The sequence below is a fragment of the Mobula hypostoma genome, chromosome 21 (assembly GCF_963921235.1).
Source record: "Mobula hypostoma chromosome 21, sMobHyp1.1, whole genome shotgun sequence".
Classification (NCBI taxonomy): domain Eukaryota; kingdom Metazoa; phylum Chordata; class Chondrichthyes; order Myliobatiformes; family Myliobatidae; genus Mobula; species Mobula hypostoma.
In genome coordinates this window covers 51,663,913-51,688,917 of record NC_086117.1, presented here as the reverse complement: position 1 = coordinate 51,688,917, position 25,005 = coordinate 51,663,913, and the positions used below count along the sequence as shown (strand labels likewise).

At 42.0% G+C, this 25,005-nt stretch overlaps 1 protein-coding gene across 1 annotated transcript in view; it reads left to right on the top strand.

Annotated features, from left to right (window-relative positions):
- dnah10 (dynein axonemal heavy chain 10) overlaps positions 1 to 25,005 on the top strand; it is a 281,471-nt gene that overhangs the window by 175,408 nt on the left and 81,058 nt on the right. The window contains exons 43-50 of the mRNA XM_063073994.1: positions 2,938 to 3,154; positions 8,089 to 8,208; positions 11,448 to 11,593; positions 15,438 to 15,590; positions 18,421 to 18,681; positions 20,539 to 20,711; positions 23,861 to 23,954; positions 24,204 to 24,371. Coding sequence (XP_062930064.1) covers positions 2,938 to 3,154; positions 8,089 to 8,208; positions 11,448 to 11,593; positions 15,438 to 15,590; positions 18,421 to 18,681; positions 20,539 to 20,711; positions 23,861 to 23,954; positions 24,204 to 24,371 — 1,332 coding nt within the window. The remainder of the gene's footprint in view (positions 1 to 2,937; positions 3,155 to 8,088; positions 8,209 to 11,447; positions 11,594 to 15,437; positions 15,591 to 18,420; positions 18,682 to 20,538; positions 20,712 to 23,860; positions 23,955 to 24,203; positions 24,372 to 25,005) is intronic.

The following is a 25,005-nucleotide window of genomic DNA, read 5'->3' as shown; positions in this document are numbered from 1 at the left end:
TCATCGTTGTGTATCTCCTCTGAACCATCTCCAGTGCCTCAGCATCACATCCCTGCTCTTGTATTCTAGACCTCTTGAAATGAATGCTATCATTGCATTTGCCTTCCTCACCATCGACTCTACCTGCGTTCACCTTTAGGGTGTCCCTTTGCATCTCAAATTTTTGGATTTTCTCCTCATTTAGAAAATCGTCTGCACATTTATTTCTACTACCAAAGTGCATGACCATGCATTTTCCAGCATTGTATTTCATTTGCCACTTCCTTGCCTATTCTCTAATCTAAGTCCTTCTGCAGCCTACCTGTTTCCTCAACACTACCTGCCCCTCCACCAATCTACATATCATCTGCAAACTTGGCAACAAAGCCATCTATTCCATCATCTAAACCATTGATCTACAGAATAAAAAGAAGCGGTCCCAACACCAACCCCTGTGGAACAGCACCAGTCACTGGCAGCCAACCAGAAAAGGATCGTTTTATTCCCACTCACTGCCTCCTACTAACCATGTGAGTAACTTTCCTGTTATACCATGGGCTATTTATTTATCCTACTTGTAATCTGCTCAAAGAATTCCAACAGGTTTGTCAGGCAAGATTTTCCCTTAAGGAAACCATACTGACTTCGTCCTATCTTGTCCTGTGTCACAAGTACTCCATAACCTTATCCATAAAAATTGACTCCAACATCTTCCCAACCACTGAAGTCAGGCTAACTGGTCTATAATTTCCTTTCTGCTGCCTCCCTCCTTTTTTAAAGAGTGGAATGATTTTTGCAATTTTTCAGTCCTTCGGAACCATGCCAGAGGCCAATGATTCTTGAAAGGTCATTACTAATGTCCCCACAATCTCTACCGCTACCTCTTTCAGAACCCCAGGGTGCAGTTCATCTGGACTGAGTGACTTATGGACTTTAGATCTTTCGGCTTTTTGAGTACCTTCCCCCTTGTAATAGTAAGTGCACTCGCTTCTCTTCCCTCACACTCTTCAGCACCTGGCGCACTGTTAGTGTCTTCCACAGTGAAGACTGATGCAAAATACTCATATAGTTCATTTGCCATCTCCTTGTCCCCCATTATTATTTCTCTGGCCTCATTTTCTAGCGGTCCTATATCCACTCATCTCTCTTATTTTTTACATACTTGAAAAGTTTTTTCTATCCAGTTTGATATTGTTTGCTAACTTGCTTTCATATTTCATCTTTTCCCTCCTGATGATTCTTTTAGTTGCTTTCTGTAGATTTTTAAAAGCTTCCCAATCCTCTGTCTTCCCACTAATTTTTGCTTTGTTGTATGCCCTCTCTTTTGCTGTTACATTAGCTTTGACTTCCCTTGTCAGTGACAGTTGAACAATTTTTCCATTTGAGTATACCTTTGTTTTTGAAATACATCTACCCTGCACCTCCTTCATTTTCCCAGAAACACAAGCCACTTCTGCTCTGCTGCCATCCCTGCCAGCATTTCCTTCCAATTGACTTTGGCCAACTCCTCTCTCATACCACTGTAGAGGTGAAATGGTTATATATTTTCATATCAGGATGGTGTGTGACTAACAGGGGACCTACAAGTAGTTTTCCCATGTAGCTGTTTTATTTGTCCAAGTTAATAGAAGTCATTTGGACATTGTTCATGTTGTAGATGGATTATTCAAGCGAGGAAGGGATTGTACAAAACTCGAAAGCCATAAAAACACTAAGCAGTACAGTATGCTTGCTTATTTTTGGAAGGAAAAGTTGGAACTTTGATGGAGATTTAGTGAATTAACTTACCTACTGAAGTTTCAAAGAGCAACGTGTTTATGATTCTGAGAGGGATTGATGTGGTAAACATGGAGAGTCTATTTATTCCAGGGCGGCCATCTCAGGAGATGAGAAATATTACCGAGGATGTTCAAGAAAGCTGTGTCAGGTCAGGATTGGGAACTGTGGAATGCTGGGCACAAAGAGAATCAGAGGATTGAATTGAATTGAATTGACTTATTTCTTACATCCTTCACGTACATGAGGAGTAAAAAACTTCACATAACATCTCCATCTGGATGTGCAATGTGCAAGTATAGTAATTTGTAATAAATAGTATGTGCGGTAAGATATACAACAGAACAGTCAATATAGCTTAGATATACAATTGTGTCAGCATGAATTAATCAGTCTGATGGACTGGTGGAAGAAGCTGTCCCGGAGCCTGTTGGTTCTGGCTTTAATGCTGTGGTACCATTTCCTGGATGGTAGCAGCTGGAACAGTTTGTGGTTGGGGTGACTCGGGTCCCAATGATCCTTCGGGCCCATTTTACACACCTGTCACTGTAAATGTCCTGCATAGTGGGAAGTTCACATCCACAGATCCACTGGGCTGTCTGCACCACTCTCTGCAGAGTCCTGCGATTGAGGGAAGTACAGTTCCCATACCAGGCAGTGATACAGCCAGTCTGGATGCTCTCAATTGTGCCCCTGTAGAAAGTCCTTAGGATCAGGGGACTCATGCTGAACTTCTTTAACCGTCTGAGGTGAAAGAAGTGTTGCTGTGTTTTTTTCACCACACAGTTGTTATGGGACAAACCAAAGTAAGGTCCTCAGTGATGTATATGCCAAGGAACTTAAAGCTGTTCACCCTTTCAACCCCAGATCCAACGATGTCAATAGGAGTGAGCCTGTAATAGATGGGGACAGTATTGGATTGGCTCTGATACTCTGAAGTGAGTGTAAAATAGTGGGGGTGGGGTTTAGGGTTTCAGGGTGGGGCATGGAGTCTATTAGGTTGCACAAATTTCAGTGATGTAGAGAATAAAGCAAAGTGGTAGCTTTACTACTCTGTTACCGATTACCATTTGCATACCATGATAGAAATCTCCAGTGTGTTTTGGTCTAACTAGATCCAAACATAAATTGACAGTCTGCTGCAGCCAGGATTAAGATGTGTTTTGAATCACTTCCCTCTAGGTCACCCAGCTCACAAAGATGTTGGATCGTTTGCTGGACAAAGAGGTGGATAGCTTTGACGTACTAGAATGCTACTTTATTGAGGCCTTGTATTGCTCTCTGGGTGCTTGTCTTCTGGAGGATGGAAGGACAAAATTTGATGAGTATGTTAAACGTCTTGCCAGTATGTCAACAGTTGAAGCTTCGAATGTCTTTGCTGGCCCAGGAGAATTACCTGGTAAGAACCTCATGCAATATTTTGTCATTCAACAGAAAACAGTATATATACTCTACATTGAAAAAGTAAGATTGCTGTAGACATGGGATAATGTCAGGTGGATTAGAAAATGCCATCCTGGTTTGTTTTGCTTGCGGGATGTGGGTGTCACTGTTATGGTTAACATTTCTTGCTGCCCTCTTGAATTGCTTAAGTTCCTACCTGTGTCTTATCTCTGAAACCTTTAGTTGGTACTCACCTAGGTCACTTATTCTGCCTCTTCATGCTGAGCTTGTTATACCTTTGGCTCCAACTTCTCAACCCCACATTCGACAATCAAAACAAATAATAACAAATGACTCAGCACGCATAGTCTCTGTCTATTCTCGCCAAAGCCTGTTGGGCCAAGGCTTGACCACGAACACTGCTTCACTCCAAGAATTACCACTCCCACAATAAGAACTCTGCTTACACCTCACTTCTTTATATTGGCTTAAGTACATTTTCTTACAGCTGAGGATACCATTCAGCCTTTGAGTCAATGCTTACTCTCAGAGCATTCCCCTCAATCCCATCTCCTACCTCGTCTCATGTGCCCATCAACTCATGAAGTCATAGAACACTACAGCACAGAAACAAGCTCTTCAGCCCATCAAGTCTGTGCTGAGCCATTAAACTGCCTAGCCCCATCAACCTGCCCCCACAACATAGCCCTCCATACCACTCCCATTCATATACCTATCCAAATTTCTCTTAAATTCTGAAATCAACCCCATATCCACCACTTCTGCTGGCAGCTCATTCCACACTCTCACCACCCTCTGAGTGAAAAAGTTCCTCCTCATGTTCCCTTTAAACATTTCACCTTTCTCCCTTAATCCATGACCTCTAGTTGTAGCCTTAACAAAACCCAGTGGAAAAAGCCTGTTTACATTTACCCTATCTATATCCCTCATAATTTTGTATACTTCTATCAAATCTCCCCCCAAATCCTCTACGTTCTAAGGAATAAAGTCCTAACCTATTCAACCTTTCCCTATAGCGTAAGTACTCAAGTCCTGGCAACAACTTTGTAAATTTACTCTGCACTTTCTCATTATTTACATCTTTCCTGCAGGTAGGTGACTAAAACTGGACACAATACTTCTGATTAGGTCTCACCAATGTCTTAAACAACTTCAACATAACATCCCATCTCTGTACTTTAATACGTTGATTTTTTTTATTGAATAGCCAATTCTGCCCCTCCTGCAACCAAGCGTCACTAATGGCTCCAATGTCATAATTCCACATGCTGATCCATGCCCTAAGTTCATGCAGCTTCCCTACAATACTCCTTGCATCACGTTAGTCTCACCACACTTGACCTTTCAATTCCTGACTTTTTATGTAGGCTTAACAACATGTTTCTGGTTACCATCCCCCTGTAACTCTAGTTTAAACCTCCCCCCCCACCCCACCTCTATACAGCACTAGCAGACCTTCCCACTAGGATATTAGTACCCCGTCCCTTCTGTACATAGAACATAGCAATCTACAGCACATTACAGCCCACAGTGTTCTGTCGACCATGTAACCTACTCTAGAACTACCTAGAATTTCCCTACCACATAGCCCTCTGTTTTTCTAAGCTCCATGTACCCATCTAAGGGTTTCTTAAAAGGCACTATTGTATCCACCTCCCCCACCATCGCTGGCAGTGTACTCCACACACACTCTGTGAGAAAAACTTATCCCTGACATCCCCTCCGCACATTAAAACTATGTCCCCTCATGTTAGCTGTTTCAGCCCTGGGAAAAAGCCTGTGGCCATCCACACGATCGCACCTTCTCTGGAAAAGACCCCAATGATCCAAAAATCTTCTGGTCTCCCTTCTGCAACAGCTCCTTAGCCACATATTAAACTATATGATCTTCCTATTTCTGGCTTCACTAGGACGTGGCATGAGTACCAATCCTGAGATCACAACCCTGGAGGTCCTGTCTTTTAACTTAGCACCTAACTCCTTGAACTCACTTTGCAGGACCTCGTCACCCATCTTACACATGCCACTGGTATCAACGCGAACCATGACCTCTGGCTGCTCACCCTCCCACTGAAGAATGCTGCTGACTCGATCCAAAATGTCCCTGACCCTACTACCCAGGAGGCAACAAACCATCCAGGATCCACAGAACCTCCTTTCTTTTCTCCTAACCAATGAATTTTCTATCACTACAGCTTGCTTCTTCTTCCCCCCTTCCCTTCTGACCATCAGAGCTAGACTCAGTGCCAGAGTCCTGACTGCTGTGGCCTTCCTGTGTTAAGTCATGCCCCCTGATAGTAATCGAAGTGTTATTTGGGAAACACCTGTATTGTGGGAAATGGCCGCAGAGGTACTCTGAACGGCTGTTCTTACCCTCTTGTGATGTTCACCCAGTTACCTGTGTCCTGTACCTTGAGGGTAACTATCTCCACGTACACCCTGCTTGTCGACCCCTCAGTCTCCCGAATGATCCAGATTTCATCCAGTTCTTAATCTTAATGTGGACTGTTGGAAGCTCCAGCTGGATGAACTTCTTGCAGGTATAGTCATTAGGGGCACAGGAGATCCCCCGCCTCCCTGCACCCCAAAGAGGCATTACTCTATCCTGCCTGGCATTCCCACTGCTCGAAATGTGCAATAAGAAAGAAAGATTAAATAATGAAAAAAAATCTACCTATGTGCTACGCCTCTCCTTGCCAAAGCCTCAACTCCCCACTCTTAACACTGGCCCACTCACACGATGGCCACTCTGCTTAAACCTAACTCCTTTATGTTGGCCCTTGCCAAGTGTCTAATTATATACAATCCAATGTTTCCTTGGGAGCTGTGGCAGTAAAATTTATCAACTCCCCTGCTCACTTCACTTAAACTCTCCTATGCAATCTGGTGTCTCCTCTGGAACGGTGGCGTGCAAAATGTGACAACAGCCACCACTTGCTTCTTTTAAACTCTCTCCCTATATGCTCCCCCTTATTCTTTACCAGCTGCCTACATTGGGGTAATTTACAATAGCCAATTAACTGAACTATTTTTGGAATCTGGAAGGAAACTGAAGCACCCATGGGAAAACAATGCCGGGAGAATACAGAAAGAATATTCTTGAAATGCGAGTTTCCTAAAGGTTAATTTGCAGGTTGAGTCTGTAGTGAGAAAGGCAAATGTAATGTCAGCATTCATTTCTAGAGGACTAGAATATAAAAGCAAGGATATAATGTTGAGACTTTATAAAGCACTGGTGAGGCCTCACTTGGAGTATTGTGAGCTGTTTTGGGCCCCTTATTTTAGAACGGACGCGCTGAAACTGGAGGGGGGTTCAAAGGAAGTTCATGGAAATGATTCCAGGATTGACGGCTTATCATATGAGGAGTGCTTGAAGGCTCTGAGCCTGTATTCATTGGAATTCAGGAGAATGAGAGGTGACCTCATTGAAACCTATTGATTGGTGAAAGGCCTTGACAGAGTGGCTATGGAGAGGATGTTTCCTATGGTGGGGGAATCTAAGACCAGGTGACACAACCTCAAAATAGAGTGGCATCCTTTTAGAATGGAGATGAGGAGTAATTTTTTTTAGCCAGAGAGTAGTGAATCTGTGGAATTCTTTACCACTGGCAGCTGTGGAACTGTAAGTATATATGTACAGTATATTTAAGGCAGAGGTTGATAGATTTTTGATTGGTCAGAGCATGAAGAGATATGGGGAAGGCAGGAGATTGGGGCTGAGAGGAAAAATGGATCAGCCATGATTAAATGGCGGAGCAGACTTGATGGGCCAAATGGACTCAATATGTTCCTATTTCTTAAGGTCTAGTATAGCATCTCCATGTAGGCAGCACTGGAGATCTCACGGGAACCCAGGTGATGCGACAGCAGCACTCTCTGCACAGCCACTGGTGTTCATGAACTGTATTATTCATTCAGTCCTTACTCTGGTATCTCGGGTTTCCTTACAATGCAGCAGGAAGCTATTTGGCCCATTGAATGCATCGGCTCTCAGAGCATTGCCATCAGTCCAAGTCATTCACTTCCTGAGGCTTGTTGTCTCTCACTTCCCTGTCAGTCCCTCTCTGAACTATTCTGGGAGTAATTTACAGTAGAAAATTACCTCAGAGCTTAATGGCAGGGTACACGGGGGCTGGAAGAAGCTGGTGATATAGGGGAGGGTATGGAGTAGGTGAAGGCCACCAAGAAAGGGAGGAATGACAGCAGAGAAGGAGGCTATTCATATTTGATCCCATCATTGGACATCAGTTAAGTGTAACATATCAGCTACTTTGAAAAGCATCTTCATACCTGTCATTATGACTTCAAAAAATGAATGTAATTGGTTGACGTTAATAGAGTTATTCTCTTAAAATCGTCCAAAAATTCCCAGTTTTTTTTTACATGAGATTAGAATATTAGAAAAGCAAAAATGGGGAAGACCTCAGGGTGTTTCAGCAGGAAGGGATCTGTGTGTCCTTACAGTTGACGCACAACAGTAACAGACGTGGTAATCAATTAGGAAAGAGAATATAGGGAAGTCTTTCTACAGTTTGTAGGGTGTTGATGAGACCACATACAGCATGGTGTCATTATTAAAAAAAGGATAAACTCTCACTGGGGGCAGTGCCAAGAGGCTTCCTGAGATCAAGGCATTATGTTTTATAAAGGAAGGCTGAGTAATAGAACTTGCAGTTTGGAAGAGTGAGAAGTAAGTTTAATAAAACCTATAAGGTTCTGAGAACTTTGACAAACATGCTGAGAGGAGATTTTTCCTCATGTCGAAAAGCAAAGATATGACTGGCTACTCCTACTACTACACCCCAATATTCTTAATTGACTGTTGACTCTATGAGTGGAGTGGAGCTTCCATTCCGGAAGGTGCCGGATTTTGTATTTATATCTCGGTAAGATTAGATGCAGGAGGCTGAGTTGTGTTGTTTATTACAGGCCAGCTACCAACTCTTTATGATTTTCATTTTGATGGCGAGAAGCTGAAATGGATTCCATGGTCCAGCCTTGTGTCTAAGTATATCCACAACCCTGCAGTAAAATTTTTAGATGTTCTTGGTAAGTCATTGTCTTTCTATGTAACAGTCTGAATAGTTGATTATCAATGGCAGGACCAAGTGAGTGTTCATGGGTTCATTGTCCATTCGGAAACCTGATGGCAGAGGGAAAAAAGCTGTTCCTGAAACGTTGAGTGTGTGTCTTCAGACTCCTGTACCTCCTCCAGCAATGAGAAGAGGACATGTCCTGAGTGATGGGGGTCCTTAATGATGGATGCCACTTTTTCGAAATATTGCCTTTTGAAGATGTCCTGAATGCTGGGAAGGCAAATGCCTATGATGGAGCTGGCAGAGTTTACAACTTTCTGCAGCTTATTCCAATCCTCTGCAGTAGCGCCTCCATACCAGATGGTGATGCAACCGGTTAGAATGTTCTCCACCGTACATCTGTAGAAATTTTTGCGTGCCTTTGGTGACGTACCCATTTTCCTCAAACTCCTAATGAAATATAGCTGCTATTATGCCTTCTCCATAATTGCATCAATAGGTTGGGCTCAGGATAGTTCTTCGAGAGATGTTGACATCCAAAAACTTCACCCTTTCCTCTTCTGATCCCTCGATGGTGTATGTTCCCTTGACTTGCTTTTCCAGGTCCACAATCAGTTCCATTGTCTTAGTAAAGTTGAGTGGAAGGTTGTTGCTGTGACACCACTTCGATGCACAAATGTGGAGGAACTGCCATAATCTCCGACAGCCCCCGATGTCCCTGTGCTTTCAGTCTCTGAGGCTGACGTGAGAGCATCGTTCAGGAGCTGAACCCACGAGAAGCATCCAGCGAAATGGGGTACCTGGCTGAGTACTGAAGACCTGTACTGATCAACTGACTGGAGTGTTCGCTGATATCTTTAACCTCTCACTTTGGCAGCCTTCAGGTACCCACCTGCTTCAAGCAGGCTTCAGTGATACTGGTGCATAAAAAAACATGGTAACCTGTCACAATGATTATCATCCAGTAGCACTCACATCCATTGTGATGAAGTGTTTTGAGAGGTTGGTGATGAAACATATCAACTCCTGCCTGAGAAGCGACTTGGATCCACTCCAGTTTGCGTACGGGTACAACAGGTCCACGGCAGATGTAATTTCATTGGCTGTTCTCTCAATCCTGGAACATCTGGAGAGCAAAGATGCAGACATCAGCATTCAATACTATCATCCCCTCAAAACTAATTAATAAGCTTCAAGACCTTGGCCCCGATACCTCCTTGTGCAATTAGATCCTCAATTTTCTCACTTGCAGACCCCAGTCAGTTTGGATTAGCAACAACATCTCCTCCACAGTCACCATCAGCACTGATGCACCACAGGGCTGTGTGCTTAGCCCCCTGCTCTACATGATTTACACTTATGACTGTGAGGCTAAGCGTAGCTTCAATGCCATATATAAGTTTGCTGGCAACACCACTGTTGTTGGCTGAATCAAAGGCGGTGATGAATAAGCATATGGGAGGGAGATTGAAAATTGGGCAGAGTGGTGCCACAGCAACAACCTCTTACTCAATGTCAGCGAGACTAAGGAGCTGATTATTTACTTCAGGAAGATGAAACCAGAGGTCATGAACCAGTCTTCTTGGGAGATCAGAGATGGAGAGGGTAAGTAACTTTAAATTTCTGAGTTCTATCATTTCAGAGGACCTGTCCTGGGCCCAGCAAGTAAGTGCAATTACGAAGAAAGCACAGCAGCACCTCTGCTTCCTTAGACGTTTGCAAAGATTTGGCGCGGCATCTAAAACTTTGACAAACTTCTGTACATATGCAATGGAGAGTGTATTGACTGGCTGTATCACAGCCTGGTATGGAAACACCAATGCCCTTGAATGGAAAATCCTATAAAAATTATTGGGTATGGCCTAGTCCATCACAGGTGAAGCCCTCCCTACTATTGAACGTGGAGTGCTGTCCACGCTCATCATCATCAAGGACCGCCACCATCCAGATCATGCTCTCTTCTCGCTGCTGCCATCAGGAAGAAGGTACAGGAGCCTTGGGACTCACACCACCAGGTTCAAGAGCAGTTATTGGCCCTCTTGATATTTATTGTTTATTTATTTATTTTTATTATTTCTTTATTTTTGTATTTGTACTGTCGTTGCCTTTTGCACACTGCTTGTCTGTCCTGTTGGTGCGGTCTTTTATTGATTCTTCTTCTTCTTTCTTTATCAATCTTTTTATTATTTTATTGATTCTATCATGGCGTTTGGATATTTTGATTATGCCCTCAAGAAACTGAATCTCAGGGTTGTGTATGGTGACACGTATATGGTTGAGGCAGGTACATTAACAACAGTTAAGGTGTTGTACTTCGTACCTCGATAATAAGTTTACTTTGAACTTTGAACATTTGAACTCAACCAGCTGGTCTGTCTCACTCTGGTATACCTCCACATCACCATTTAAAGTTATACCAACAATAGTTGTGTCATCAGCAAACTTATATATGCCATTTGAACTGTGCCCAACCACACAATCGTGGATGTAGCGAGAGTAGAGCAGTGGGCTAAGTACGCATCCTTGAGGTGCACTAGTGTTGGTCGTCAGATATTTTGGAGTTTTTGTTTGTGTTCATGCACACTCCACTTCACCTGAGAGACAAAAGAGACTCTGCAGATGCTGAATATCCAGAGCAGCATGCACAAAATACTGGAGGAACTCAGCAGGTCAGGGAGCACCAATGGAGATGAATAAACAGTTGATGGTTCACGTTGTCCGAATGAATGGTCTCAGGCTGAAGTATTGACTGTTTATTTCCCTCCATAGACACTGCCTGATTTGCTGACTTCACTTAAATGTACTTCATCGGCAGAATAAAAATTTGTTACTGTAAAGAAACTTTGTTTAGGGTAATGGAGAAATATATTTTGCAATGCAGGTTAATTATTTTAAATTGATTCATGTGGTTACAGAGTGAACATGCCAACTATGCACTAAGTATCGAACTCGCGTCACTTGAGTTGTGGTGCAGCAGAATCAGCCATTGTGCACCCCCTTTAAATTTTGTTAGATGTATTCCTACATTGGAATCCAAGACAAGCTGCTTAAATGTCAATTGTAGTTTCTTCCTGCACCGCCACTTCAGGAGTGTGGAGGAGGGCTAATGCTGGTGAATTAGTGGGTGCGAATGTAGCAATGGTAGAAATAATTGGCAGGAAAAATTCTCAACGATAATATTCTCAGTAAATGCAAGTATTGAAATGAACTGATGTGGCCTTACCTTACTGAACTCTGCTGAATTTTTTGCAGTTCCCACCGTCGACACCACACGTATCAGTTGGCTGCTTGGAGAGATGGTGAAAATTAAACATCCTGTACTACTGGTGGGAGAATCGGGAACCTCCAAAACTGCCACGACGCAAAACTTCCTTAAAAATCTTAACACAGACGTTACTGTACGTGGCTGAGATCTACTGCTTTTTATCTTGTATATACAGTATTTGTTTCTCAAGAAAAGATTTCCTTACTCTCTCCCTCCTCGTCTTCAGTGGATGGAATGCACACTCATTGCATTATTTTGTACTGGAGACAAGGAAGTTAGGGAACTGGCCTGCTTCCACTGGGAAGTCCCATGATGGTGGGTGTCCAGTCACATATCCTTTAACGGCAGAATAAATTGATGAGATGGTAAGAAACCACTTGGGATTGTTGACTTTGTAGCAGAGACACTAAATAGAGAAATAAAAAGCCTGTGCTGAAGCTAATTGATCACTGGTGGGGAGAATAGAGAAGCTGATATTACACTGATTGAGTCTGAGAGTGATACGGCAAGGAAACATGCCCTTCTGTCCATCTTGACCAAGATGTCCACCTGTGCTAGATTCATTTGCCCTGTATTTGGCCCATATTGCTCTAAACCTTTACAATCTGTGTACCTGTCCCAGTGTCTTAAGTGCTGTTAATGTACCTGCCGGTGGCTCATTCATTGATCCCTTTCAAATTTGCTCCCCCTCATCTTAAACATATACCGCTAGAGTCTGATTCTGTTTCCGTGAGAGAAAGATAGTGCATTCACCCTAACAATGATTACCTCACAGTCTCCTGTGCTCCATGGAAAAAAGTCCTAGTTTACCCAACTTCTCCCTAGAAAACAGGCCCTCAACATTTTTGTAAATCTTCTTTGCACACTTTCCAGCATAGTGATGTCTTTCATATAAAAGAGTAACCAAGCAAACAGCACTCTAGGTGTGACCTCACCAATGTCATATACAACTGTAATATAGTGACCTAACTCCTATGCCCAGACTGATGGCCTTTTTCACCTATGATGACACTTTTAATGAACTATACACTTATTCTCCTAGATCCCTTTGTTCCATTACACTCTGTAGTTTCTACCATCTACAGTATGCTTGACTTTCCAAAATGGATCACATCACCTTTACTTGCGTTAAAATCCATTTGCCGCTCGGCTCACTTCCGTAATTCATCAATTTCCTTGTATGATATTATTATCTATAGCAAAGAGAAGTGTAATAATCTCAGAATTACCCAGGGCCACATGCCAATGACAGCAGAAATAGAGAGTGAGATAAAATAAGGCTAAAGAAGTGGTGTCAGAAGGTGGGATCTAAATTCCTGAGGCTTTGGGACTTGTTCCAGAGAAAATGCTAGGCTGTTACACGAGTCAAGGACAGGGCTGATATCCATGTGAAGTATTTGTTTGTGGTGTTAGGGCGAGTTTAAGTTAGTATGGAAAGTATATGGTCCCTGACCAAGAGTTACAGGAGAGAAAATCAAGGGTGGAAGAAAATACATAAATTGAAAGCAAAAACAGAACACGTGGTGAGGAGTTGAGCTACAGCCTATCCAACAGGGGGAAGTAGTATATGGGAAAGTGGTAAGAAAACAGAATTAAAAGGTCTGTATCTAAATGTATCTGAAACAAAATCTATTAAGTATTAGACATAGATCTGTATCAAGTTCAAGTTTAATTATCATCGATCTGTATGGTTTAAAAGCCATTACAGTAACAGAAGGATCAAGGCTGAGAGCTTAATATTCAAAGATGTTTGAGTTTTAGGAATGACTGACAGGAAAGTATAGCAGAGTTATCTCAGAGCATTTTAAGTGATGGAATGAGTACAGTTGTGAGGGCTGAGATGCCATTAGGTGCTGTTAAACAATTAGCAAGGAGCAAGGGATAACAGTCAGTGAAGGGAGTAGTGTACAGGTCTGAAACAATAAACAATGGCATTGGGTGATGTTAATTGATGGCATTGGTTAGATGATGTTGGGAGGTGTTAAATGATGGCATTGGTTAGGTGATGTTGTGTGGTAAACAATGGTATTGTTTAGATGGTGTTGGGTGGTGTTAGATGATGGCAGAGGCTAAATAGTGTTGGGAGCTATTAAATGATAGTGTTGGTTAGATGGTGTTGGATAGATGATGTTGGGCAGTGTTAAACAATGGCAGCAGATAGCTAGTGTTGGGAGGTGTTAAACAATGTGTTGGGTGGTAAATGATAGCACTGGTTAGATGATGTTGGGTGATATTAAACGATGGCATTGGTTAGATGGTATTGGGTGGCAAACGATGGTGTTAGCTATATGATGCTGGGTAGCGTTAAACGATGGCATCAGTTAGATAGAATTGGGAGGTGTTAAACGATAGTGTTAGTTAGATGGTATTGGGTGGTAAACGATGGTGTTGGTTAGATGATGGTAGGCGGTGTTAAACGATGGTGTTGGGTAGTATTAGATGATGGCATTGGGTGCTGTTAAGCAATTTGCAAGAGCAAGAGATAACGGATGGGAGTAGTGTACAGGTCCCTAACAGTAAACAATGGTGTTGATTACAGTAGCACCATAATAATGATTTACTTTAATCTTTATGTAGACTGTGTTAATTAAATTGGACACAGTAGCCATTCAAATGTCCATAGAGGTTTTCAGGAGAGCTTCCCAGGTCTCTTATTATGGGACCAACTGGAGAACAGAGGACAAAATATTTAGGTCTGCTAACATTTACAAGATGTAAGATATTTTGATTTTCAAAATATTCATCATAATGTTACTTTGCTAGACAAGATACAGGGCCAGTTAATTAGCTGGAAACAGCAAGTTGGGGCAAGGGGTCCATTTACAGATTGGCAAATTGGAACCTGTGCGACTCCACAGGGATTGGTGCTGACACCCAGCTGTTTTAATAACGTGGAGGAAGAAAGTCACTGCGTTGTAGCCAAGTTTGTGGATGATGCAAAAAGTGAAGGTGGGGCAAGTAAGGCAAATGTTGAGGAGGATATATATGGTTCATAGAGAAATAGGGATAGGTTTAGTGAATGGGAAAGAAGGTGGCAAATCTATGAAGCTGTTCACTTTGGAGGGAAGAGTGATAAATGGAGATAGCAGAAAGCTGCATCATAAAGTGATTTAGGGATCCCTGTGCATTAAGGCAGCACACAGATGTACCATTCAACTGAGAACCAGAGGAATGCTGGCTGTTATTTCAGCAATGGTAACACCAGAAAATGCTGAAAAAACTCAGCAGGTGAGGCAGCATCTGGAAGAAAGAAACAGAATAACAATTCATATTGTCAGAACTAGGAGAGAAAAAGACATGCTGGGAAAAAGTGACGGGGTTTGGTTATGGGTAGGACAAAGAAATATATCAGACAAGCTGAACCCGAGGTCACTGTGGGGTACAATAGGAGGAGTCAGAGAGTGGGAATACAAACATTGCAAACTGAAGGTACACTGAGGATCTTCAGTGTCTCACTGTCAGCGTCCCTAGGACCAGAGCAGACCGTCTCACTGTAGGAGTGTCTCACTGTCAGCGTCCCTAGGACCAGAGCACACTGTCTCACTGTAGGAGCGTCTCACTGTCAGCGTCCCTAGCACCAGAGCAGACTGTCTCACTGTAGGAGCGTCTCACTGTCAGCGTCCCTAGGACCAGAGCAGACCGTCTCACTGTAGGAGTGTCTCACTGTCAGGGTCCCTAGGACCAGAGCAGACCGTCTCACTGTAGGAGGTTCCATTTAACACTCAGGTGAGGAAGTTTCTTCTCTCAGAGGTTTGCGAATGTTTGGAATTCCTTCTCCCTGAAAGCTGTGGACCCTGTCTCCTTGAATAAGATTAAGAGAAATTACATTTTCACTTAGGAAATCAAAGTGTATGAGAAATGACATGAATGTGTTATGAGAAAATTTTGGAACAAACATGATATTATTGAATGGAAGAGCAGGTTGATGTGGCTTCTGTTGCAGTTTTAAATCTGAGTATGTTTGTTTGATCTCTCAGCTGCTGTTGACTATCAACTTTTCCTCTCGGACCACGTCAATGAATGTACAAAGAAACCTGGAGGCCAATGTAGAGAAACGCACCAAAGTTACCTATGGGCCACCTGTGGGAAAGAGTCTCTTGGTCTTCATTGATGATATGAACATGCCAAGGGTAGGTGGAACCTTTATATTGTATATTTTTGATGGGATACTAATACATAAGGGTTCGGGTTAGAAAGAATGTTTAAGCTCCAGTCACTATACTGGACCACTCTTCACTCTGCTGCACCAATGACAATAGGAAATCAACCTGTCAGTCGAATAGTGGGAAAATGATGAATGCAGAGGATATTCAGCAAATAGCCACATTATTTCACCTTTGGCTGCATGAACTGCCATTAGTTACATAAGGTGTATTGAAAGCAGCTGATGTGAAGAAGGTACTTGTGATATTCACCAGATTAGTTTATTGATTTATTATTATCATATATACCGAGATATAGTGAAAAGCCTGTCTTGCATACTGTTTGTACAAATCAAATCGTTACACCGTGCATTGAGATAGAATAAGATAAAATAATAACAATGTAGAATTATGGCCATAAGATATAGGAGCAGAATTAGGCCATTCAGCCCATTGAGTACTTCTGGCATTTCATCATGGCTGATCCATTTTCCCTCCCACCCCAGTCCCCTGCCTTCTCCTTGTATCCTTTCATGCCCTGATTAATCAAGAATCTATCAGCCTCTGCCTTAAATATACCCAATCACTTGGCCTCCACAGCTGCCAGTGGCAATGAATTCCACGGATTTACAACTCTCTAGCTAAAGAAATTCCTCCTCATCTTGTTCTGAAAAGACCTTGCCCTGTTATGAGTCTGCATTCTCTGTTTCTAGGTTCTACCCCCCCCCCACCCCACCCCACCATTGGAAACATCCTCTAATAAAGAGTAAAAGCTATTGAGAAAGTGCTGTGCAGGTAAACAATAGCGTGTAATATCATCATGAGGTAGATTGTGAGTCCAAGAATCTATCTTATTGTACAAGAGGTCCGTTCAAGAGCCTGTTAATAGTGGGGTAGAAGCTGTCCTTGGGGGAGGTGGTACGTACTTTCAGGCATAAGTAATTTCTGCCTGATGGGAAGAGATAATGTCTGGGAAACTTGATTGACTGTCAAACTAGAATCATTGAACAGCAAACTTGTTTGTTTTTGACAGGGAAATAAGATTATCACCACAGTTTCAGAACCTCTCTTCTCTGTGCTGGAATATCCCAGCCTCTGAATCGGTCCCCTGCTTCCCAAAAGATCAGAAGTGGCTGTAACAGTAGTAATGTTTGCTCCACCATTCAGATGGATTGTAGCTTAAAAGTAAACGTAGAGTCTGTGCCCACATGCCCACACTTCTAAAACGTCTCAACCAACTGAGAGGAGAAGGTCTTCTTTATCCCACTTTTAAATGAGTGTGCCCTGATACTGTGGTCATACCCTCTTGTTCTGTCCCCTCTCAGAAAAGGAGATATCCTCTCAATATTTACCCTCAGAACCTTCTGCTTCAATAAGATTCCCTCTTGTTCTTCTAAACTCCAGTGAGTTGAATCTCAGTCTGTTTAACCTTTCTCAAAGGACAATCCCTCTATATCTGTCTCTGAACTACACTCAATGATATTTCTTTATTTTAAACACGCTAGATGTGATCCCACTAATGCCCTGTGCAGTGAGACTTTATTAGTTAAATCCTTGATTTCCCCTTGAAATAAGAGCCAACGTTCCTGTTAGCACCAGCTTTCTGTTTTCTGCACAAAGACCCCATATTCCTTTTGTACTTTCTCAAAATAATTCTACATTTAAATAATATTTTTCTGTCTTCCTTCCAAAGTGAATAACTTCATAAAAAACTGTATTATATTCTATTTGTCATAGCTTTGTTACCTCATTTGATCTTACCAATATTTGTTAATATCTAAGTTCCCAGCTTTGACCTCCTTCCAACATGTCTCTGCAGTGACCTGCATCTCCATTTTGCTGTTTGTTCATCCACCTTATTGCAAATGCTACCTGCACTAAGATCTGTATGTTTACCTTATTGTCATTTTTAATCATCTTTTCTTTGTATTGTGGCCCATTTTGCTTCTTGATTTCCCTGTAGTCTGCTTTTGCATTTCACTTATTCTTCTTTCTTTTCATCCCCTCTGGCTACATGCTCAGATTCCTATTCCCCAGCCATTCTAGATTAAACCCACACCAACATCCCAGGCAAGCACTCTCATTGGGTGCAAACTGTGCAGGTTTCACCTTCCCCAGAACCGGTTCCAAGTCACAATCCAGATCCCTCCCCTCTGCACACTACTTCAGCCATACAATTGATTTACTTTTTCCTGTTGTGGCACTCATTAGCTCTGGAAGTTATCCTGAGACTTTGGAGATCCTGCTTTTTAATTTATTCTTAAATCATTGAATTTGTCCTCCAGGATTTCATCAGTTTTTCTATCTATGTTGGTATCACTTTCTATCATAGGGAATTTTTCACTCTGTCCTTTCTGCTCTGCATCCACTAGACATCCTTGACCCTAGAAACCTTTGTCTGTTCTCCATAGAAAAGGTCCCCCTTCAGCTGTAGCTCTATACGCTTTCAGTCCTCTCTTGTATAGCAAAACCACCCATTGTGTTACACTCGTGGTATTTGCTTCATTTTCCTGAGAAAACAACTCAGCAAGCAGTGTCAAAGACGGTATAGTTGTTGGGGTGGGGTTGGGAGGGAGATGGACAGTCACAGGATTCCTGCACTGTCCACTTTCCTGTGCATCGTAATCACCCATTTCTTTCTGCCTACTTCCTAGCAGTGGAAGACTAAAATTATCCCTTTTGCATCTGGTGAGACCTCCATGGTTACAAAAATAAACGCATTTTTATAGAAGCCCATGTTTGGTTAAAGAATTTCCCTTCTGAAAAAAATCTCTGTTGTTGCAAAGTTGACTTGCCTTTGTTGATTGTTGAAAACTAGGTGGATGAGTATGGTACACAACAACCCATCGCTCTGCTGAAACTCCTTCTGGAGAAAGGTGGCATGTATGATCGTGGCAAGGAGTTGAATTATAAAATCCTGAAGGACCTGGGCTTTATTGCTGCAATGGGAAAAGCTGGAGGTGGACGTAATGAAGTGGATCCCAGATTTATCTCGCTCTTCTGTGTGTTCAACGTAATATTTCCATCAGAGGAATCATTATTTTCGATTTACTCTTCCATTCTGAAGGGACACACGATGGTAAAGAAACCAATTCTTGTACTTAATCTATAGGGTAACTTCACTAATCCTTTCATCCGGATTGCTGCTTAATTAAAAAAGGGTTGTTGCTGGAATTAAAGTTTGGTAATAGATCTCTGTTGCTTCACGTGACATCCGAAGAACAGACAGCTTGAAGGTTTTGTATTTATTACTTAAGATCAAGCGAGATAGTGACAGATGCACAAAATTACTCCTGTGACCAAGACAGAAGGAAATCTGATTTAAGTATTGTCGAGTATTTGCCCTGTTAATCATGTTTGATTCTGCAGTCTTTTGTTCAAACTATCTTGTTTTCAATGGCTCTGAAGTGTGAACTGAAGTGTAACCAGGGCAACAGAAATGGGACTAGCTCAGATAGACATTGTTGGCATGGGGAAATTGGGCTGAAGAGCCTGTTTCAAAATAAACGAGAAACTATAGTGGAAGATTTGTAACACACACAAATGCTGGAGGAACAGGCCAGGCAGCATATATGGAAAAAAAGTACAGTGGACGTTTAGGACCGAGCCCCTTTGGCAGGACTGGAGAAAAGATGAGGAGTAGATTTGAAAGGTGGGGGGAAGGGAGAGAGAAACACAAGGTAATAGGTGAAACAGGGAGTGGGAGGGATGAAGTAAAGAGCTGGGAGGTTGATTGGCGAAAGAGATACAGAGATGGAGAAGGGGGAGTCTGATAGGAGAGGACAGAAGGCCATGGGAGGGAAAGGGGGAGGAGCACTTGAGGAAGGCGATGGGCAGGCAAGGAGATAAGGTGAGAGAATGGTGAAGGCGGGCGGGGGGGGGGCATTACCAGAAGTTCGAGAAATCGATATTTATGCCATCAGGCCACCCAGACAGGATATAAGGTGTTGTTCCTCCAACCTGAGTGTGGCCTCTCATCGTGACAGTAGAGGATCCCATGGATTGACATATCGGAATGGGAAGTGGAGTTAAAATGGGTGGCCACTGGGAAATCCTGCTTCTTGCGAATGGAGCGTAGGTGCTTGGCAAAGCGGTCTCCCAATCTACGTTGGGTCTCACTGATATACAAGAGGCCACACCGGGAGCACCAGACGCAATAGTGACACCAACAGACTCACAGGTGAAGTCTGATCTCACCTGGAAGGACTGTTTGGGGCCCTGAATGGTAGTGTGGGAGGACGTGTGGTGTAGCATTTGTTCTGCTTGCAAAGGATAAGTTGCAGGAGGAATATCAGTGGGGAGGGACGAATGGACAAGGAAGGCATGTAAGGAGTGATCCCTTCAGAAAGCAGAAAGCGGAGTCCATTCTTGTAGACGATTTGCAGTTGAATCAGACACTGAAAGAGAGGGGAAAGAAATGAATGCATTTATAAAGAGTTAATGCCATTGGGTGAACTGTACTGTGTTAGCATGCTGGCTAACACAGTATGCACAATTCACTCAAACTGATGTAATTCCAGGCATGCTCGCTGGAAACCCTACTGGTATGGGGAAAATGTAATGGATCCTTGGTCTGGAGTGTTGATAGAGACCCTTGTGATTAGTGGAGGGGCAGGTTCAATCAGGGTAAGGTGTTAGAATTAGAGCTGTTCCAGTTGAGAGTGACAACAGCCAGAAGGTCCACCAAATCAAGGTGGAATTTTGGAACTTATTCCCTCTGAAGGTTGAAGCTTGAACTGGAATTAGTCCTGCATGATGAGGATAACAAGGTGAATGGAACACGGCCGATATGACCTGAACTGGGGACTCCCTGATTTAATCACAAAGGTGGAGAGCCTTGATGATGGGAAAGAGGGAGGGGTGTAATGGTAGGAAGAGACAAAGGAATAGGCAGTACAGTGACGTGTGACTAATCCCATTACTGATTGTTGCTCAGCCTTTCACTGAAGAAGTACAAGGAATCTGTGTTAAAGTGACCTCTGCTACTCTACAACTCTACAGCAAGATTGTACAGGACCTGCCTCCAACTCCTTCAAAGTTTCACTACATCTTCAATCTGCGAGACTTGTCCAGGGTGTTCAGTGGACTGGTCCTTGCTACTCCTGAAAGGTGAGAGTCATTGAAGGTTATAGACGTGTCTCTGATTGGCTCGTGAATCGTGGATGCTAACATTTCTGTAGCATGTCTCACATCCTCCGGGCATCTGAAAGCCTAAGTGAAACATCTGTGAGACATAGCTAAAAGAAGATCATAATTGGGAGCTTAACATCCAAGGATTAGCATTGTTTTGAAAGGATTGACAGATAGACAGAGGCGGTAGGGTGGCTCTGTTGGTAAAACTGAAATCAAATCCTTGGAGAGAGGTGACATAGGATTGGAAGATGAAGAATCCTCGTGGGTAGATTTAAGAAATTGCAAAGGTAAGAAGCCCCTGAAGGGAGTTGGATACAGGCCTCCAAACAGTGGTCAGGATGTGGGCTACAAATTACAAGAGGAAATAGAAAAGGCTTATCAAAAGGGAAATATTGTTCCATGTTTGATTAGGGAGCTTATGGTAAAGGTAAAAGTGTTGTGTATTTAATATTTAAATAATATTTGATTAATATTGTAAACATATTGTTTGATTAAGCATTTCTTGTTTACATAATTAATTATGGGCTATATCTCAAAGTACATGAATGACATGTGTTATTATGCTATCACATCATATGTGTGTACCCTACTAAAAATGAAAGTGAAGTACATAAGTTTATCCTTGGGCTCCCAGTGTTTACCTTTTGATTAGTTTCTGGAGTTCCAAAGCATAATAGTAGCAAGGAATAAGTTTTAAAATGAACCCAAGATGACTACCTACCTGTTGAAGTGCAGCGATATGCTTGAGTTTAAAAAAAGCGCAGTGCTTTTTTTTCTTTGCAAGAGGAGAGAGACATTCGAGTTTTAAAAAAAGGCAGAAGACGGATAAAATCCATGGGTTCATAAACAGTGAGTACCGTGTTATAATAATAAATTTTTAAGAAGCAGAAATGGCTGGCTGCATTGGAAAGACGGACACGTTCAATTGCGCAATAGATAATGGGTATGTATACTGAACAAATTGAGCAGTATTTTGAAGCAAATGGAATAGCCAATGAAAAGCGAGTGCCAGTTTTACTGAGTGTAATAGATGGAAAAGCAAGCAGTTTGCTTAGACATTTAACTGCTCCAATCAAACCAGACAAATGAACTTTGCTAATAGCGTGAAAGCAATGCAGGAACCTTTGGAACCGAAACTATTGTTGATAGCAGAATGCTATAGGTTTCATAAGCGGAATCAAAAGGAAGGGGAACCCATTTCAGCAACCCGTGGCTGAATTGAAGAAATTGTCAGAGCATTACAGGTCATTGATGGGCTTATTGATACACTGAGAGATCGTTCAATTTGTGGAACCTTACAAGAAAGCATTCAAAAATGGATCCTTAACTGAAGCACAACTCACATTTAAAAGAGCAGTTGAAATCTCTGTGTCAATGGAAACAGCAGACGGAGATGCAATTGAGTTGCATTCAGGAATGGAAGTGAGCGTGAACAAAATTGCAACATCTAAACAGAGACCTGCCTGGCTGAACAAATCATGTTACCATTGACAGGGCTCACATACACCAGACCAATGCAGGTTTAAAGGCGAAACTTGCAGAAAATGCAACAAAGTAGGACACATACAAAGCATGTGTTGGGCAGACAAAAATGAATGGACTGCACAGGGTAGAGAAAAAGATATAAAGTCAAGTTGCAGTTTTAAAAAGAACACAAAACTGCATGCTGTTGATGAAAAATCTGATAATGGTGAGAGTGACACAGGATTACGTAATCCTGAGATTTACTGTGTGAAAACTTACAAGAGACAAGCAAAATGGCTTACACCAGAAGTGAATCACAAATTAATTAAAATGGATTAGGACACTGGCTCAGCTCCTTCAGTCATTCCACAAAATGAGTTTGAATGGCATTTCATCAATACTGAACTGAAGCCTTCAGATATCCAACTAAGAACTTATAGTGGAGAAAAAATGACTCTTATGAGACCGCAAGCAACAAGCCACATTGGGCTTGTATGTGGTGAAAACAGGAGGGCTAGCATTGTGGGGTGTGAATGACTGAGACAATTACAACTTGATTGGAGATCTGGCTTCCCCTGGCATGGACTAGAGCTTCTCAATATCTGACAAATATTCATTCTCCATTTTGACTAGGGTCTCTCACAGATCAGGAAGCTGCCACACTTTTTCAATAAGGCTTTCAGAATCCTTAATTCTGTCCACTTGATGATATCCTGAATCACAGAGCTTGGAATATCACACATGTTTTGGGAGTGCCATCTTGTGTATGCAAGTGATGTGGCCAGCCCACGGGAGCCAACGTAATGTAACCTGATGACGCTGGTTCATGTTCCTGAACTGGAATATCTCTCATAAATGTGCAGCCCCTTGGCTGGTACATTAATTAATGCAATAGACTGCTAGTATTCATCTTGTATCAAAACAGACAGTTTTTCTTTCCCTTGTTTTTGCTCGTCACTATTTGACTTGTCCTGCTGGAATTAACCAGTTCAGCATCTATTCATAGTCCAGCAGCAATGTTTAGCATCACTTGTGCTTCCCCAGTAATGATGGCATTGCCTTGCTGCAAGGGACTTTGTAAACAGGTGTTTTGAAGCAGTATGTTGGGAGCCCTACTAGAGGGGGTCTATACTTGGCCTTATCTCAAGGAATGAGGGTGGGATGTCTGTGGAGGATCACTCTGGAATGAATTGCCAAAGGAGGTGGTAAATGCAGATGCCCTCACAATGTTTGAGAGTCATTTGGAAAAGTACTGAAATAGGTAAGATGTTGAGGGATAAAAGCCTAATGCAGTCACATGGAATTGCAGAGCTGTATTGCACAGGAACAGGCCTTACTGACTCACTCATGATGCCTATCTACAAGGTTCCATCAGAATGTGGCTGTATAAGGGTGTAATTTGAATGTAGTGTTGGATAGAATCACTGTAGAATTAGCATTGTTGGAAAAGGGGAATCCATTCAATCTAAATTAGGGCTTGACTGTATCATCATTAGCCCAATTTATATCCTTCACTTTACATAATCTATTGGTTTTGGTCATTCGACTGTACTTTTAAAAGTGCAAGTCTCAGATTTCTACAAACCTTTGTGTAAATATGAACAATTGTTTCCCAACTCCCATATTCACAAAGTGCTTTTCTTTTTCCAATGTTTACCAAGGTTTCAAACAGTTGGACAGATGGTCAGGCTCTGGAGGAATGAATGTCTTCGAGTGTTTCATGACAGGCTCATTAATGAAATGGACAAAATGCTGGTTAGTATAAAGATCAGTGAACTAGTGTCACCATTTTCAATACCTAAAACTTCCTGCAGTTTTTAATTCCCATGTTTTCCCACATTCTGCCCAGCATGTTTCATAGTTCATCTTTAGTTTACATCTTCAAAATATATCCCTCTATTTAAACAAATAATTTATTAGGAGTTAACAAGGAAATTGTGAAACCCCATTTTGTTTGTGTTGTGCTCTATCCTTCAAGATATTTTTTCATTTCCATATTTTCAGGTTGAAGGAAATATCAACCAATTAATAGAAGACCATTTCCCAAATGTATTAGAGCAAGCCACCAGGAACCCGATTCTGTTTGGAGACTACCGGACATTTATGCACGAAGGGGAGCCTCGTATATATGAAGATCTGCAGGATTATGATGCTGCTAAAGCTCTCTTCCAGGTATGCAGCAACTGCTGACAAATTGTTGCCTGAGAGGTGGATGATATTTGCCTACAGAACCATTTTAAATAATCATTTGACTTCATAGTAATTTATTCCCTTTGCAAAATAGTTTAAAATCATTTATAGATCTTTAATATCCCCAGCATGATGAAACTTGTGAAAATTAGATCCAAATTGGTCTGTTTAGGCATGTAGATCAGAAACAGATTGATTTTACTCTTCCCAATGATATGAACATAGCTGAAATATTAGATAGAATAAACATTGTTGGGCTGAAGCATCTTTGAAGAGAGGGAAAGTGAATCTCAAGGTAGTATTAGGTAACATATACATACTTCAACCATAAATTTTCTTGGAACTGTGAACTAAGCTGGACGAACAGAATCTCAGACTGTTAATGGGTGGAATAATGGGTGGACCATCACTGTCCAATATTCGCTGGTGACACGAGTGTGCCAGAGGATGGCTAATGATGTACTGTACCATTGTTTATCAAGGATTAAAGAGTAGACAGTCATGGATTAGTTTGTTCATTGGTGATAAAAACTATTGAAATCAGTTCATAAGGATGATATAACCTTAATTTAAAATTCCGGCAAGTACAGGCACAGAGCCATCAAATACTCCGCAT